This window comes from Suncus etruscus, chromosome 16, assembly GCF_024139225.1.
Source record: "Suncus etruscus isolate mSunEtr1 chromosome 16, mSunEtr1.pri.cur, whole genome shotgun sequence".
NCBI lineage: Eukaryota > Metazoa > Chordata > Mammalia > Eulipotyphla > Soricidae > Suncus > Suncus etruscus.
Window position 1 is genome coordinate 47041896 of NC_064863.1, and position 15996 is coordinate 47057891.

The 15996-nt window shown below is 41.8% G+C and overlaps 1 protein-coding gene across 1 annotated transcript; it reads left to right on the plus strand.

Moving 5' to 3' along the window:
• The first annotated feature begins 695 nt into the window (after positions 1–695).
• On the plus strand, positions 696–15251 carry ARL9 (ADP ribosylation factor like GTPase 9). The gene is made up of 4 exons (XM_049789839.1): positions 696–1250; positions 4537–4699; positions 10314–10489; positions 15072–15251. Exons 1-4 carry the CDS (start codon positions 696–698, stop codon positions 15249–15251), a joined length of 1074 nt encoding a protein of 357 aa, XP_049645796.1.
• Positions 15252–15996: the final 745 nt, after the last annotated feature.

A 15996-nucleotide genomic window follows, 5' to 3' on the forward strand; every position in this document is an offset into this window, starting at 1 on the left:
AGCTTCTGGAAGGGCCAGCCTTTCGAGGCCACTACTTGTGAAGCAACACGCTATCACTCACCACCCAGCCCACAGACCGTTCCTGGACACTCAGACCACGGTGGGTCCTTCCTGCTGAATTTCAAGCCCGCGTGTAGAGGTGCAGGCGGTCAGAACTAGCGCCCACCGCCCAACTGATTCGCTTGTCCCCTGGGGTCCAGGAACGAATTGCTAGCTGGAAACAGAATGAACTGGGCAAGAGGGTCAACGCTGGGAAGAGGTGTGTGGGACTCTTGCCTTACAATGCCAGGAGTGACCCCTGAGCATCTATCGCCCTGCTTGGTCCGACCCCATCCCCCGCAAAAAAGTAGAGTTGAAGCCTGGCTAGGGGCCCAGGGGAGCTGCCCTGAGCCAGATTGGGGGGGGGGGGGGGGTTGAACGCCTGACCGCCTTCCCTGTGGCAACCACCAGCCACAGGTGCCTTCCCAAAGCCCCCCGACCCCAATCTATGAGGCTTCCAGATCCCGGCCCGCAAGTGCGGGGAGACTGGCAGGGCAGGGCAGGGCGGGGCGGGGCGGTGACCGCGGTGTGACCCGCGCTGCGTTGACGACGTTTCGGTTCTGCGCCCGCTGCCCCGGCCACACCTGCCAGGACCCAGGCCACGGCTCCAGCGCGCGGGCGCGCGGAGAGAGGAAAAGACGCTCGAGCCGGTGGAGATGGAGAAGGGGAAACCGAAGAAAAGGGAGAAGGGAAGGGACTCGAGGGACTCGGATAAAGAGAAAAACGGGAGCAAGGTCAAGGAGTCCGAGAAAGAAAAGGAAAGAAATGGGTCGAGGGGAAGGGAGCTAGACAGGGAGAGAAACGGGTCCAGGGGGAAAGAGCTGGAGGAGAGAGAGCGCAATGGAAAGCCAAAGGAGCCGGTGGAGAAAGAAAGGAACGGGGCCAGGGAGAAGGAGCCGGAGAAGGAGAAGAACGAAAAGGGGAGGGAACCGGAGAAGGAGAAAAGGGTAAAGGAGGGGGAGAGAGAGAAATCTGGAAGGGCAAAGGAGCCGGAGAAGGAGAAAAATGGGGTCAAGAGTAAGGAGTCGGAGGAGAAAAGGAAGGAAGGAGAGAAGGAGAAAGTTAAGGAGAAGGAACGGGGGAGAGACAGGGCGAAAGAGGAGAGACACCGGGAGGAAAAGAGGAAAGATCTAGAGAAAGAAAAACACAAGGAGAAAGAAGAGAGAGAGAAGAACAGCCCCGCTTTGATAAATCCCCTGATGGAGCTACCGGTAAGGGGCCTGGACCGAGGCCCGGACCGCGCGACCGGTGCCCGGCCATTGTTGGGCGGCAGAGTGACTTGTTACGTCAGTCCCCCACCAGTGCTGGGGAGCTTAGTAGGGGTGTCTTTGATCTGGAGGTGGAGTGGACGGAAGGGCCATCTAGAACCCGCTACCCCACTTTTCCCGAATCCCCCGTCGGAGACAGTCTCTTGGCTCTACCCTGTGTCCCACCCTACCGACACCTCCAGGAGCATCCCCGCATCCAGGCCCCCTAGGAGGGTCTTTGTAGCTGAATTATGAGCTGTATGCAAGGTGCAGGGGCCCGTCTGACCTGACCTGCCTGACCTCAGGCACCGTGTGTTTGGGTACTTGTGTGGGTACTGCTTCCATAGTTCTCAGGCCAGAAGGGATGCTCCACATTTTAACACACTTCATTGTCGCCAGGTGCTTCAGTCAACGCTCCCACTACCACCACCCATATGAAGTGCACAGTTAAAGTCAGTGTTGCTATTTGGTGCCAGCAAGGGGGTATGGAAGCGCTCCCTATTGAGTAAAGTTTCCATTGACGAGCAAAAGCAAAATAGAGGGTTATTATGGTTACTGAACATTACCATCAGACTACACTCAAAATTGTTAAGATGGTCAGTATTAAATGTATTTGATCACAATTTAAAGGCAGAGAACAGATGATATTTGAATCAACCTAAAGGACTCTACGTTCCAACAATTATTATCTAACAACTGCTTCCCAGTTTCCATTATGTACAGGGATTTGATTTCTAATACATTATAGACCACACAAATTATGGATCATATAAAGCTAAAGGTATGATTTTTGACAGTGGCATTCAGCATCATACTTCATGTCTAAACTATAGGTTGTCAACACCCCCCCAGCTTTCCTTAAAAGATGGAAAAACTGAAGAAACGTGTAACCTAATTCAGTTATGCAATATAGAAGGCATCCATGGCTGCATAATTTCTACGTTGGCTAAATTCAGGGTCATTGATTTATTTGAAAAGGAATTGGGAACTTTTTACTTAAAGTATTTGCTGGGGGGAGGGGGCGGTGAGCAGTTAGTACAGCAGTGAAGGCTCTTGTTTTTAAAGTGACAAACCAGTGTTTTATCCCCAGCACCACAAAATAAAATGAATTAATATACCATGAATATGAACACTTTTGTTTTAAGAGAGGAAAATTAATTTAATGCTTGAGAGCAATGATAGAAAACTTGCCTTGCATATGTGAGGCCCTGAGTTGCTCCCCAGCACACTATCCCCAAACTTTCATAGACTGGAAGATGTTCTTATTTTAGATATTAATAAAAAGAAGAAATCATTTTTGTTTCTGGGTCACACCTGGCAGCATTCAGGTGTTACTTATGACTGCACTCAGGAATTATTTCTGGCGGTGCTGGGGGGACCATCTGGAATGCCAGGGTTTGAACCCATGTTGGTCACATGCAAGGCAAGTGTACTTACCTGCTGTACTATCGCTCTAACCCTAAGAAAAGATTTGTAGTGCTGTCAGCATACAATATGACAGGATTGATTGCAAAATTCTTATCTAGAAATATCAAAATATGGAGAGAGAAAAAAAGAATAAAACTTGGAGTTAAATATGTGCTGGCTGCCTCATTGGAAAAAGACTAAGCAGAGAGAATAAAGGGTACACAATAAACATCATGTAGTCTTAGTTTGCCACAATTAAGTGCAATTTTCAACTGATGTGAAATCTACACTGTGCGTCATCCTCTTACCATTGCTCTCAGCATGGCATATTTATTTATTTATTTATTGGTTTTTGGGTCACTCCTGGCTCTGCACTCAGAAGTTGCTGCTGGCAGGCTCGGGGGACTATATAGGATGCTGGGATTCAAATCAGGGTCCGTCCTGTGTTGTCGGTGGCATCTTTATTTGGAAGCAAATAGAAGAGAATTGGAAACACTGAATTAGGAATCATTAGGAATTCATACAAACCTGGGCCCGGAGAGATAGCACAACAGTGCTTGCCTTGCAAGCAGCCGATCCAGAACCTAAGGTGGTTGGTTCGAATCCTGGTGTCCCATATGGTCCCCCGTGCCTGCCAGGAGTTATTTCTGAGCAGACAGCCAGGAGTAACCCCTGAGCACCACCAGGTGTGACCCAAAAACCAAAACCCAAAAAAAAAAAAAAAAAAAAAAAGAATTCATACAAACCTGCCTTCCTTGTCCTCCATAAGCTATAAGAATTTCTAATACTGGTTTCTTGGAATGGTGTTTCTAAAATTTACATTTAGTCCAACTGTTTTTTTTTTTGTTTTTTTTTTTTGCAATTTGGGGGCCACATTCAACAGTGCTCAGGGCTTATTTCTGGCTCTGCACTCAGAGAACTCAGATCATTCGTAGCAGTATTCAGGTGCCGGGATTGGACCTGGGTTGACCTCATGCAAGACAATTACCCTACCTTCTCCTATCATTCTTTAATATCAGATTTTAAATTAAATGGTTGGGGCTAGAGCAATAGTACAGCAGGTAGGTCATTTGCTTTGCATACGGCCGACCCAGGTTCAATCTCTAGCATTCTATATGGTTTCTCAAGCCTGCGAGGAGTAATTTCTGAGTGCAGACTCAAGAGTAACCCCTGAGTACTGTTGGGTGTGTCCCCAAAGCAAAACAAAAACAAAACTAAATAAATGTTCATTTGTTATTGAATTTAAATTAACAATGTCTTTTTCCTTTTTGTTTACCATGATATTTATGCTAGCTAGTTAGCATATGAAGAGAAAATTATCCCCTCAAATTTAGTAATTTAATTATCCATTTAGTAAAAACAAAACTGGTGAATAATTTGAGAAGTTAGATACTAAAATGCTGTGATGGACAATCAATATATGGCCCATAGACACAACAATTCTGGTACAATCACCAATTACAATAAACCCAAAATACAAAATAAAATTGACCCTTTATTTTCTTGTACCTCCCCAAATCTTGATATATATATATAACTTTTATATATTATATAAAATATATTTTATATTACATATACTTATACTTAATATTTATATGTGTATGTAAATGTATTTGTTAACTTGACCAGGAATTTGAGGATCAGAGGGAAAATAATGTATAATGAATTTCATATAATGGTTGATCATGAAGTACATTTGGGACAGTTTGTTTCAGACCTATATTAAGTATTCAGCTTGTGTTCTGGTTTATAGTTTCACAAATGTTACCATTGGCAGGCACATGCCAAGAGCTAAGACTCAAGCCTTGGTAGCATCAGTTTATCAATTTCTTTTATTTCACAGGACAAAAATAAGCAAATCCTAGTATTAGGACTGGACGGAGCAGGAAAGACCAGTCTTCTCCACTCTTTAGCATTAAACAGAGTCCAGCACAGCATGGCACCCACCCAAGGGTTTAATGCCGTGTGCATCAACACTGAAGATAGTCAGATGGAGTTCCTGGAGAGTAAGTTTTCATTCCCCTGTAATAGGAAAGTCAAGTTTTGTTCTATGTCAAACATGATGTTATTAACTTCAGGGCCTTGTGAAAAGTCACACTGAGTAAGCTTTTACTGCACTTTGAGAATTGCAGATAGTTTTGGGGGGTTGTTTCTATTTTATTTTTTTACAGGAGCCTCTCCCAACAAAGCTTGGGGACCTGGGGCTCTCCAAAACACTGGGGCCAGAGCAAAGTACAGTGGATAGGATGCTTTCTTATATGTGTGTTTGACCCAGGTTTTAGCCCCTGGATCCCTTATGATTTCCTGAGCAAACTGAGCCCAGTGGTGTTCAGGAGTTAGCAGGAACACCTTGGCAGTGCTCAGAGGAACTTGTGGTGGTGGGAATTGAATTCAGAGCCTTTTGCATTCTCATCATGTGCTCCAGTCCTCTGAGCTATTTCTCCACCTTTGTGAGGAACACTTTATCAAAGGTTTTCAGTCTGGGTCCAGATGGCTTTCTTTGGGCCTTTAGGACATTCCAAGGGGATCACAGTTGAAAATCATGTAAGTGAGGGTCACACATAATACAAGAGGATCTCACACAAACCCATCTCACCAACAGAAAACCTAGCAGCCTTCTTCCACAGTCTTCTTCCACAGCCTGCATCTTCTCAGCAGAAAAAATAGCCTGGCTCCTCCACCAAACCCTGAAATAAAATAATGGCTGTCAAGGCTGAAGAGATAGTGCAGTAAGGTCTTGTCTTGCATGCAACGCACTAGTCTTGATTCTCGGCATCTCATATGATCCCCTGAGCACAGCTAGTAGTAATTCCTGAGTGTAGAGCCAGTAGTAAACCCTGAGAATTGCCAGGTGTGGCCCCAAAACAAAAAGCAAGCAACCAACCAACCAAAAAAATAATGGCCACCAAACTTCACAGGTAGTCTGGGTCCAGGCATTCTCAGAAAGGGGGGAAAAGGCAGATTCCCCTTTCTGGATGAAACCACAGTAGCTTAATGCCACTCCAACAGAAATGGCCCAGCTCTGTGACTTAACCTTATCAAACTTCCAAACCATTAAATTGGTTTCAGATCTATAAATCCTGGACCTCACAGCTGCATGATACCTCGATATTTTATAGTAGCACCAGTTCAGTTATCCCACAAAGTCTGACAGGGAAATCGCACAGCAATCTACCAATCTCAGTGAGCCTAAATAGTAACACAGAAGGTTCAACTAGCACCAACCACATTCCAGTAAATCCTTAGACACATCATTTCAAATTGACCCCTATTGATCAAAGTTTTCATAATTCCATTTGACTTTAAATTGTAATAACAATTATGTTGTTATATGAATATGAAGTAAATTTGTACCTGCATGGAGTTTATGATGGTAGGTGGGAAATTGGGACACTGGTAAAGGGAAGGGTAGACTGGGCATTGGGATTGATGGTTAAACATTTAATACCTGAAAATTAGAACAACTTGGTAAATCATGGTATTATAATAAAAATTAGGAACAAAATAACTTATTTGAGTAAAAACAAATAAGTAGGGCTAGTGCCCTCTGAGGCCTCTCTGTCAAACTCACTGTTCTATGCAAGGCCATGTTAGAACAAAGAAAAATAAGACAAGGGGTCAACCTGTAAGTAGGTCAGGGCTACCACAGGAAGAAAACAAGTTCAGTAAAAAGTTGAGAAACACTGTTCTTTGCTACCATTGCCCTCCATGTAATGACTTACCAGCCTTTAACTTTTAGCTTTGTGTCATTGCTCTTTTTAACCATTGAACTTAATGGGCCCTCAAATCATTCTGAATATTCCTGGGCCTACCCTGTCTCTGCTCCTCCCGGGAGGTTTTAAATAGTATTGTTTATTTGGAGTTTATTCATGGCCACTCACTAATAAAATAAAATGAATAACAACTTGTTAGTTTGGGGACATACCAGAGGTGCTCAGGACTTATTCCCACCTCTGCACTCAGGAATTACTTTTGGCTATGCTCAGAGGGCATATAGAGTGTCCCAAATATCTAGAGTGCCATGTGGAATGGTCAGGTTTGGTCAGTCATGTGTACATCAAACACCCTATTAGGTGTTCCAGTCCCTACAACAACTCTAGCAGCCTTGATAGAGATGTATGTTCTGCTTTTCTAATTGCTTTTATCAATCATTCACTTTCTCTCCACCCTTTCCATGTGTGGCAGGGGTTTGCATACATGCCTGGCCTTTACATTCACCCTTTTTTTAGCCAATGCTTCCCAGAGATTCTGCATCAGGCTGAGGTGCTTGCATATACTTTCACATTCTCTTGTATTGCAATCACCAGCTTTGTATTCCCCTAGTTGTAGCGCGTGTTGTGTATTGAAGCACACACCATATGTTGCTATTGCATCAGCCTCAAAAGAGCACAGGAACAGCTAAATAGAAAAGACAGACTTGGGGCTGTAGCAATAGCATCTTGCATGCAGCTGTCCCAGGTTTGATCTCCAGCATCCCATATGGTGCCCTGAGCCTGCCAGGAGTAGAGACAGGAGTAATTCCTGAGCACCATCAGGTGTGCCCACCCCCCAAAAAATAAAACAAATGATAGGCTTTATTGACATGAAAATCAGTCCTGTTGGTACTTATTTTTTGTTGAGTTCCCAAAATGGGTCTAAATGTCCTTTCTGTAAAGAGCTAGATAGTAAATAATTATGTATGCATGAGAAATAATAGTACAGGGGCTAGGTTGGAGTGATAGTATAGCAGATAGGGTTGGGCTTTTCCTTCCATGCAGCTGACATGAATTACCAGGAGTAATTACTGAGAGTAACCAGGAGTAACCCTTGAACATCACCAGCTGTGGCCCAAAACAAAACACAAACAGAAAAGAAGTAACACAAAGGTGAAGGCACCAGCCTTACTTGTAGCAGATTCCAGCTTGATTCCTAGTTTGATTCTCAGCATTATATACAGTTCCCTGAGCACCTACAAGGATGATCTCTGAGGACAAACCCAGGACTATCTCTTGAATACAGCCACAAGTGGTCCAAACCCATCCTCACAAAAATAGAGCTAGATAGTAAATATATATGTGTATATATTTAATATATAAATATATTATATATAAATTGATATATTTATTATGTCAATAAATATATAAATGTCTATATATTACTGAAATTCAGTATTTACCCTTTGTAGATCCAGATCATGGTCTCTGATGCAATTATTCAACTTTTGTTAGGAAGAGCAGTCAGAACAATCCACAATGCCTATATTCTGCTAAAACTTTTATCTGTAGATGCTAAAATGACCACTTTTCATTAACTGGTTCTTTCCATCTAAAAAAATTACTTTTATTTTTTTATGTATTGGTGTGTCTGTGTGTGGAATGAGAGAGAGAGAGAGAGAGAGAGAGAGAGAGAGAGGAGAGAGAGAGAGAGAGAGAGAGAGAGAGGAGAGAGAGAGAGAGAGAGAGAGAGAGAGAGAGAGAGAGAGAGAGAGAGAGAGAGAGAGAGAGAGAGAGAGAGAGAGAGAGAGAGAGAGAGAGAGAGAGAGAGTGTTCATTCATGCATGCCATACCTGGCAGTGCTAAAGGCTTTCTCCTGGCTCCATACTTGAGCTCACCTGTGATGCCCAGAACTAAACTCCAATTGACTGTATGCAAGGCAAATGCTTTGCCAGATGTACTGTCAGTTTCTCCAGCTATTATTTGTACTTTTTTGTTGTTGTTGTTGTTGATTTATTTGTTTTTTCCTCTGGGAACCACGTTTTTTTTTGTTTTTTGTTTTTTTTTTTTTGGTTTTTGGGCCACACCTGGCGGTGCTCAGAGGTTACTCCTGGCTGTCTGCTCAGAAATAGCTCCTGGCAGGCACGGGGGACCATATGGGACACCGGGATTCGAACCAACCACCTTAGGTCCTGGATTGGCTGCTTGCAAGGCAAACACCGCTGTGCTATCTCTCCGGGCCCATGGGAACCACATTTGATACTGGGGATGGAACCTGGGCCTGTCACAGGCAAGGCAAGCACCCTCTCTGCTACACTATTGCAATGGCCCTTCTTACCTTTATTTTTTGTTTGTTTTTTGGCCACCCTGGCAGCACTCAGGCTACTCCTGGCTCTGCAGTCAGAAATCACTTCTTACAGGCTTGGGATTCCATATGGGTTTCCAGGATCAAACTTGGGTCAGCTGCATGCAAGGTAAATGTCCTACCCACTGTGTTCTCACTCTAGCCCCTCTTATTTGTATTTTTAAAAACACTTAGAAATGTAAAACTGCTTTTTGTTTATAGACTTCCAGTAGACAATGGATCAAGTATAGATTGTTTGACAAACATGCTAGGAGAAAACAGTTAAACTAAGCTTGTTGCTTATATATATTTTCACTAATCAAAGAGTATTTTCAGGAAAAGCTAGGTATATAACTCAAAGTGTGAGAGCACATGATGAGAACTGTTGGGGATTCTTGAGAAAGTTTTTCATTAAGAATGTGCAGAATAAAATAATCCAAATGAACTTTATTCCCTTGAGGAAAGTTATTCTTGGATATCCAAAGAGATATTCTAGAATTTTGACAAAGGAAAAATTATATGCAGGTGAGACTAGCTAATGCATATAGTCTGTTGAAAGTTTATTTTAGATAATGTTTTATTATTTATTATTGTTATGTTTAATGTCTCAGTGCTTAGGGATTACTTCCTTCTTAGCACTCAGGATGCTCCCAGCACTCAGGAATCAAATTCACATCAGCAAAAAGTAAGACAAAAGCCTGAATCCTGTCCTCTCTCCAGCATAGACAATGTGTATCTTAGCTCACCACCCTGAATTATTCTAATAGCCTACTCTCATTTTCTGATGTATAACAGTTATGTGTATAATATGGTGTAGAAGCACCCATTATAAAATTGTCATATCTTTATTCTGTTTCTTTGTGTTCCAGATTGAATGAGCAAATATTCCCACCAACCTGGAATAGTGAAGGATAAATATCCCACTTATACTAGTCATTTTCAGAGATAAGGACAATCGAGCGAGTGATAATTTTTGCTTATCCTTTTGAGACACATACTGAAATGCTCAGGGGCTATCCCTGGCTCTTGGTTCTTGACTTCTGGTGCTTGGATGTTGTTCGGGACGGTGTTGAAGGCAAACAAGAGCTCTCTGGGCCTAGACTGATATTTTATCAGAACATCCACCCATGTTCAGAAATTATCTTCATATTCTTGATTTTGTTTTGGGGTCACATCCTAGGGTACATTGGGGTTATTCCTGGCTCTGAACTCAGCTATCACACATGGTGGGCTTGGGAAATCACAAGGGATACTGAGGATTGTACCCATGCTGACAGCACGCAAGACAAATGCTCTACCTGCTCTACTATTCTCCAACCCCTTGCTTGTTTTGTTTTGATTTTAGTGATGTCAGTGGACTTGGGGAGGGGGCTCTCACCTACCAGAAATCTCAGCACAGTACTTTGGGGCTGCTTGTGCTCAGGGAACTTTAAAGTGTTGGGGCTCTACCCTAGGTCTCCTGAATGCTGAGCATGTTCTCCAACTCGTTTAGTGAACTCCAGACCCTTTCATATCTTTTCTTCTCCTTTCTGTGGAGTTGTCATATTTGTTATTTGCTTATTTTTTCTGTGTCATTCTCTGTAGTTGGTGGCAGTGAAGCTTTTCGTCCCTATTGGCAAAAGTATATGTCCAAGGGTCTCCTGCTGGTGTTTGTGGTGGATTCAGCTGACCACAACAGACTGCCTGAAGCAAGGGAACAACTTCATCAACTAATTAGAACCAATCCCCTCCTTCCACTGGTTGTATTTGCAAACAAACAGGTAAAAATTTATAATATCACTCAAGTTCCACAAGCAATATAAAAATAGGAAGTCCTTTCTTCATATTATAAAGATTCAGGAAAAATATATATTTACTTTATCAAAATTTATTCCCAGTGCCATTGAATTATAAACTCCTTGAGAGTAAAGTCTATGACTTTGTCTTTCTTGCAATACCTAGCACACTGCCTTATGAATAGTAGGAATTCAACAAACCCATATTGCATTGACTAATTTGAGGGTTATTTGAGGAAGAGATAGGAGAGAGTCTTGTGGGACATTAGTGAAGTGATGTGAACATTTTAGGGATGGGTGTAGTGTTGGAATGATATATGCAAAAAACTATAATTTACAGGGGCCAGAGAGATAGCACAGAGGTCGGGTGTTTGCCTTGCATGGGGAAAACTCAGGAGGGACGTATTTCAATTTCTCTCATCCCATATGGTCCCCAGCTTGCCAGGGATAATTTCTGAGTGCAGAGTCAGGAGTAATCCCTGAGCACCACTGGGTGTGACCCAAAAACAAATCAACTAATCAATCAATTAATCAAGTTAAAAAATAAATTAAAGGAACTGGATCAATAGTACAGTGGTAGGGCGTTTGCCTTGCATGTGGCCAACCCTGACTGACCTCAGTTTGATTCTCGGCAATCCATATGGTCACTCGAGCCTGCCAGGGACGATTTCTGAGCACTGCCAGTGTGACCTAAAACAACTATAATTTACGATATTGCAAAACCTGGTACAGCAGTAAAAAAGGGGGGAAGAATGTATGTGAACAATTTATTGATCATTCAAACCATGTTTTGTCTTTATACTCAAAAAATATGATCCTGGGGCTAGGGCGATAGTACAGCGAGTACTATCAGCCAAATTTGACTTCAGCCAAACTCATTGATGCCTTCCATAAAAGTTTGCTTTAGAAAAGTTATCCTAGGGCTGGAGAGATAGAATGGAGGTAAAGCCTTTCATGCAAAAGGTCATTGGTTCTAATCCCGGCATCCCATATGGTCCCCAGAGCCTGCCAGGAGCGATTTCTGAGCAAAGAGCCAGGAATAACCCCTGAGCACTGCTGGGTATGACCCAAAAACCAAAAACCAAAAAAAAAAAAAAAAAAAAAAGCTATATATCCTAACTCAGATTTATTTTACACATTGAGATTACTACTTTTCCATACAGAAATTGGAACCCTTCTGCCATGTTGAAGGGAAAGTAAAACGTGCAGCAACAAAAGAGTACGGTGACCCTGAAAAATCATTAAAGTTAGAATTTCAATATGAGATAGCAATTAAAGATAATTGAAGGCAGAGATTCAAATTTACTCATACCAACTCCCTGTTCAGAAAGAAAAATTCAGCAGAATTTTTCACAATAGCCAAAAATGGGAGACTACCCAAGTATGTTATGTATCTCTTGGATAGCTTTTCTGTTTGTTTGTTTGTTTTTGATATATGAGTCATACTCAGTGATTCTCAGAGATTACTCCTGCCTCTGTGCTCTGGAATTACTCCTAAAGGGAATGGGGGACCATATGGGATGCCAGGGATCATACCTGGATCTGCCACATACAAGGCAAATGTCCTACACACTGTACTATTGCCCAGAATCAATTTTTAATAGAAAGACAAAACATGGTAAGTACAATCAATAAATTGTTCACATACTTTCTTTTTTGTTTGTTTGTTTGTTTGTTTGTTTGTTTTTTCAGGCCACACTGTTTGATGCTCAGGGGTTACTCATGGCTAAGTGCTCAGAAGTTGCCCCTGGCTTGGGGGGACCATCTGGGACGCCGGGGGATAAAAACGCTGTCTTTCCTTGGCTAGCGCTTGCAAGGCAGACACCTTACCTCTAGTGCCACCTCGCCAGCCCCTCACATACATTCTTTCCCTCTTGTTACTACCATACATTTACAATATTGTAAATGATAGTTTTTTGCTTATATCATTCCAACACTACTCCCATCCCTATAATGTCCACATCTCTCTACCTATGTCCCATGAACCTCTCCTATCTCTTCCTTAGATAACCCTAATCTGAACCCTAATCCTAATCTAAGACAAATCCTTATACTATCTATTGCATAAATCTAGACTTTAACTCAATCAGCTTCAACTGAACAATCACCCTATACCTAATCTGTACTTTTTTTTTGGGGGGGGGGGGGTCACACTCAGCAGCACTAAGGAGTTACTCCTAGCTCTGTGCTCAGGAATCGCCCCTGGCAGGCTCGAGGGACCATATGGGATGCTGGGAATTGAACTGAAGTTTGTCCTGGGTTGGCCACAAGGCAAACGCCTACCGATATGCTATCTCTTCGGCCCTTAAATTGCACTTTCAACTTTAATTATAGCCAGACTAATACTTTAGCCAAAATCTAAGCCTATACATACCATACTGATACCTAGAACAAAACTTACCAATATGAGTCAAAATTTAACAATCACCCTATAACTACTTTCATGTTGAATTTTAGACATCAATAAATCTTACCCTAACTTTAACAAGAACCATAAGCCTAAGCCTAACTAACCTTAACTTTATACAAACCTAACTGCCGTCTAGGTCTAAAAATTTAACAATATCACCCAACAAATAACTTGGGCCATCCCTGCAACAATGTTTGAATGCAGTTGCTGGCTAGATATCCAGAATAACTCCTAGCAGTGCTCTGAGGGCCAAAAGGGATGCAAGGAATCAACTATGGGTTGACCACATACAAGCAAGTGAAGCAAGTGCTTTGTATGTATTAAAATATTATCTCTCTAGCCCCTCACTTTCAACTTTCAACCAAATAACTAGATATCTCACTTGGTATCCAGTGCTATGATAAGTTCATATTGGTCCAAGAAAAAATATTAACAATGTTGGATTGCTTTTGTTGGCGATTTCAGACTGACCAAAAATAATAAAAAGCCATGCAATTTTAAAAGTGAAAATGCTGAAATATTTGCAAAGAATTGTAAAAAATGATAGATAAATTCCTATGTTTACCTAAGGTTCTTTTGTTTTTGATTTGGAGCCACACCCTGCATAATGTTCAGGGTTACTCCTGGCAGTGTTCAGAGACCATATAGGCTACTGGGGATTGAACCTGGGCTGACCATATGCAAAGCAAGCACCCTACTTGCTTTATTATCTCTCCAGCTCTTTATGTAGGTTTTAAATACTGAAATTTTGCTAAAAGGGGCTCTTATTGCTAAATAGAGCTAAAAAGAACTATTAGCATCAGTAATTCTTGGTGTGTGGAGGTAATGAAAAGGTTTTGGCCTTGCCCTTCTGACACCAAGCAGCTGTTAGTCTAGCTGTGACCCATGAGCAAAGCTTCCTGTTGCCTTATGTATCTTTCCTGTATATCTCTCCATTGCTTCCTTTTTCTCACTTCATCTCCCTCCACTCTCATCCACCACTTTCATTCCCCTTTGCTCCTGCCCTGCTCCCTTCTATCTCTACTGAGTACCCTAAAATTGCTCCAAAATATTTTATTCTGCAGGAAAATTAGATACAAATTAAATGCAATGACAAATGCTCTAATTAATAAAGTATGATATGGACACAAACCACTTAAAGATCAAATTTAAAGATTTAAGATATATTAAGGCTGGATTATTATATGTTTGCATGCAGGAACCCCAGGTTTGATTCCCAGCAAAGCACAGTTTTCTAAAAATTACATTGGAATTTAATCCCTGATTGCTACCAGGTGTGACTCAAAACAAAAGATAATTTAAAACGAATTTTCCCCATTGAAAATGATACAAGGGAAAGTTTAAAAAAATACAAGAAACCAATGAACTATAATGTTTAGAAAACTGATTTAAAATATTGGGCCAAAAGAGATAAAATTGTGGGTGGGGTGCACCCCATATGGTCTCCCAAGGAGTGTTTCCCAAGTGCACAGTCAGGAATAATCCCTGAGCACTCCCTGGTGTGGCACAAAAATTAAACTATTTCTTTTCTGAAAATATTGTTATGTTAACTCCAAAATTCTAGAAGAATATTTCTATCTCTTTTCTTCCACTCCCTCAGCCACTGCCCCTCTTTCTCCCACCCTCTCTCACCCTAACTCTGCACCCCACTTCTATCTCTCTCTTGGTTTTGTACCAAGCCCTATGTTGCTCAGGGCCTATTTTGACTCTCTGCTCAGGAACCTTTCTGTGGTGCCAGGAACTCTACACCCCTTGTATTCTCTCTCTGTCCTTTTGTTTCGTTTTGGGGCCAGACATGTAAATGAACAGGGGTTACTCCTGATGCTGCATTCAGAAATTACTCCTGGAGGCATCAGGGGATCATATGGGATACAAGGGATCCCTAACTGCTGCTATACTATTACTCTGGTTCTATGTTTTTTTAATCCCATGTATGGAACAATTAGGTCTCTAAACTCTCCTGCTGAGATATAAGCCCAGCCCTGATGAAGTCTTTAGGTTCAGAAGTTAACTAAGGTTATAATAATGAGGTCACAGTATTCTCCTTGTTAAAGTAGAGGTAGGGTCAGTAAACGCAATAGTGAGAATAATGAAAATATCAGGAGGATTGCAAAGTAATCTACTCTTTTTCTCCTCATTTTTTCATACTGGGTGAAGGATCTTGACACAGCCTACCACATTACAGATATCCACGATGCCTTGGCGTTATCCGAGGTAGGAAATAACAGGAAGATGTTCTTGTTTGGAACCCAGGTGACGGAGAATGGCTCAGAGATACCTCCCGCCATGCAGGACGCCCGGGACCTGATTGCACAACTGGCTGCAGACATGCAGTGAGAGCTCACTATCTGCTTGAACCCAGATTTCAATTGGGAGAGTATGATGGCAAACTTGAAACCATAGGTTTCCACTTCCAAATAAAAAATAAGCCATTTATTATTTTCTCCATGAACCACATACAAACAAAAATAATGTTAATTGGGGCCAGCGAGGTGGCGCTAGAGGTAAGGTATCTGCCTTGCAAGCGCTAGCCAAGGAAAGGACCACGGTTCGATCGCCCGGCGTCCAGTATGGTCCCCCCAAGCCAGGGGCAATTTCTGAGCGCATAACCAGGAGTAATCCCTGAGCATCAAACGGGTGTGGCCCGAAAAACCAAAAAAAAAAAAAATAATAATGTTAATTAAGAGTGTCTTTTGGGGTTGAAAGCTTGAAAAATAAAACAATATATAGGGGGACTTTTTATTTTCAGCTGACAAAATTAAGGGGATCATGAGTAAGCATTCATCCCACATGTAGTTTTTTGATTATTGAATTTTATGTTGAGCCATTTTAAGAAATTATTTTATTTTCAACTGAAAATATAGCTGTTATTTACCCAAGGACATGAGATTTATATTACAATATTTGAATAAACTTTTGGTTTTTTTTCTAGGTGTCTTTTCTTTGGTGAATGCATTTAAGTAAGGAAAATATAAGGCTAGAAAAATGGGGGAAATAAATGTCTTCAAATCAACATAGAAATATAAATTAATGATTCCTTCCTTCCTTCCTTCCTTCCTTCCTTCCTTCCTTCCTTCCTTCC

What these genes read in the sequence shown, in the direction of transcription:
- ARL9 (XM_049789839.1), top strand. Translation starts at nt 696, where the DNA reads ATGGAGAAGGGGAAACCGAAGAAAAGGGAGAAGGGAAGGGACTCGAGG. An exon ending in ATCCCCTGATGGAGCTACCG is followed by an intron (nt 1,251 to 4,536) that starts GTAAGGGGCCTG and finishes TTTATTTCACAG; the next exon opens with GACAAAAATAAGCAAATCCT. An exon ending in TCAGATGGAGTTCCTGGAGA is followed by an intron (nt 4,700 to 10,313) that starts GTAAGTTTTCAT and finishes CATTCTCTGTAG; the next exon opens with TTGGTGGCAGTGAAGCTTTT.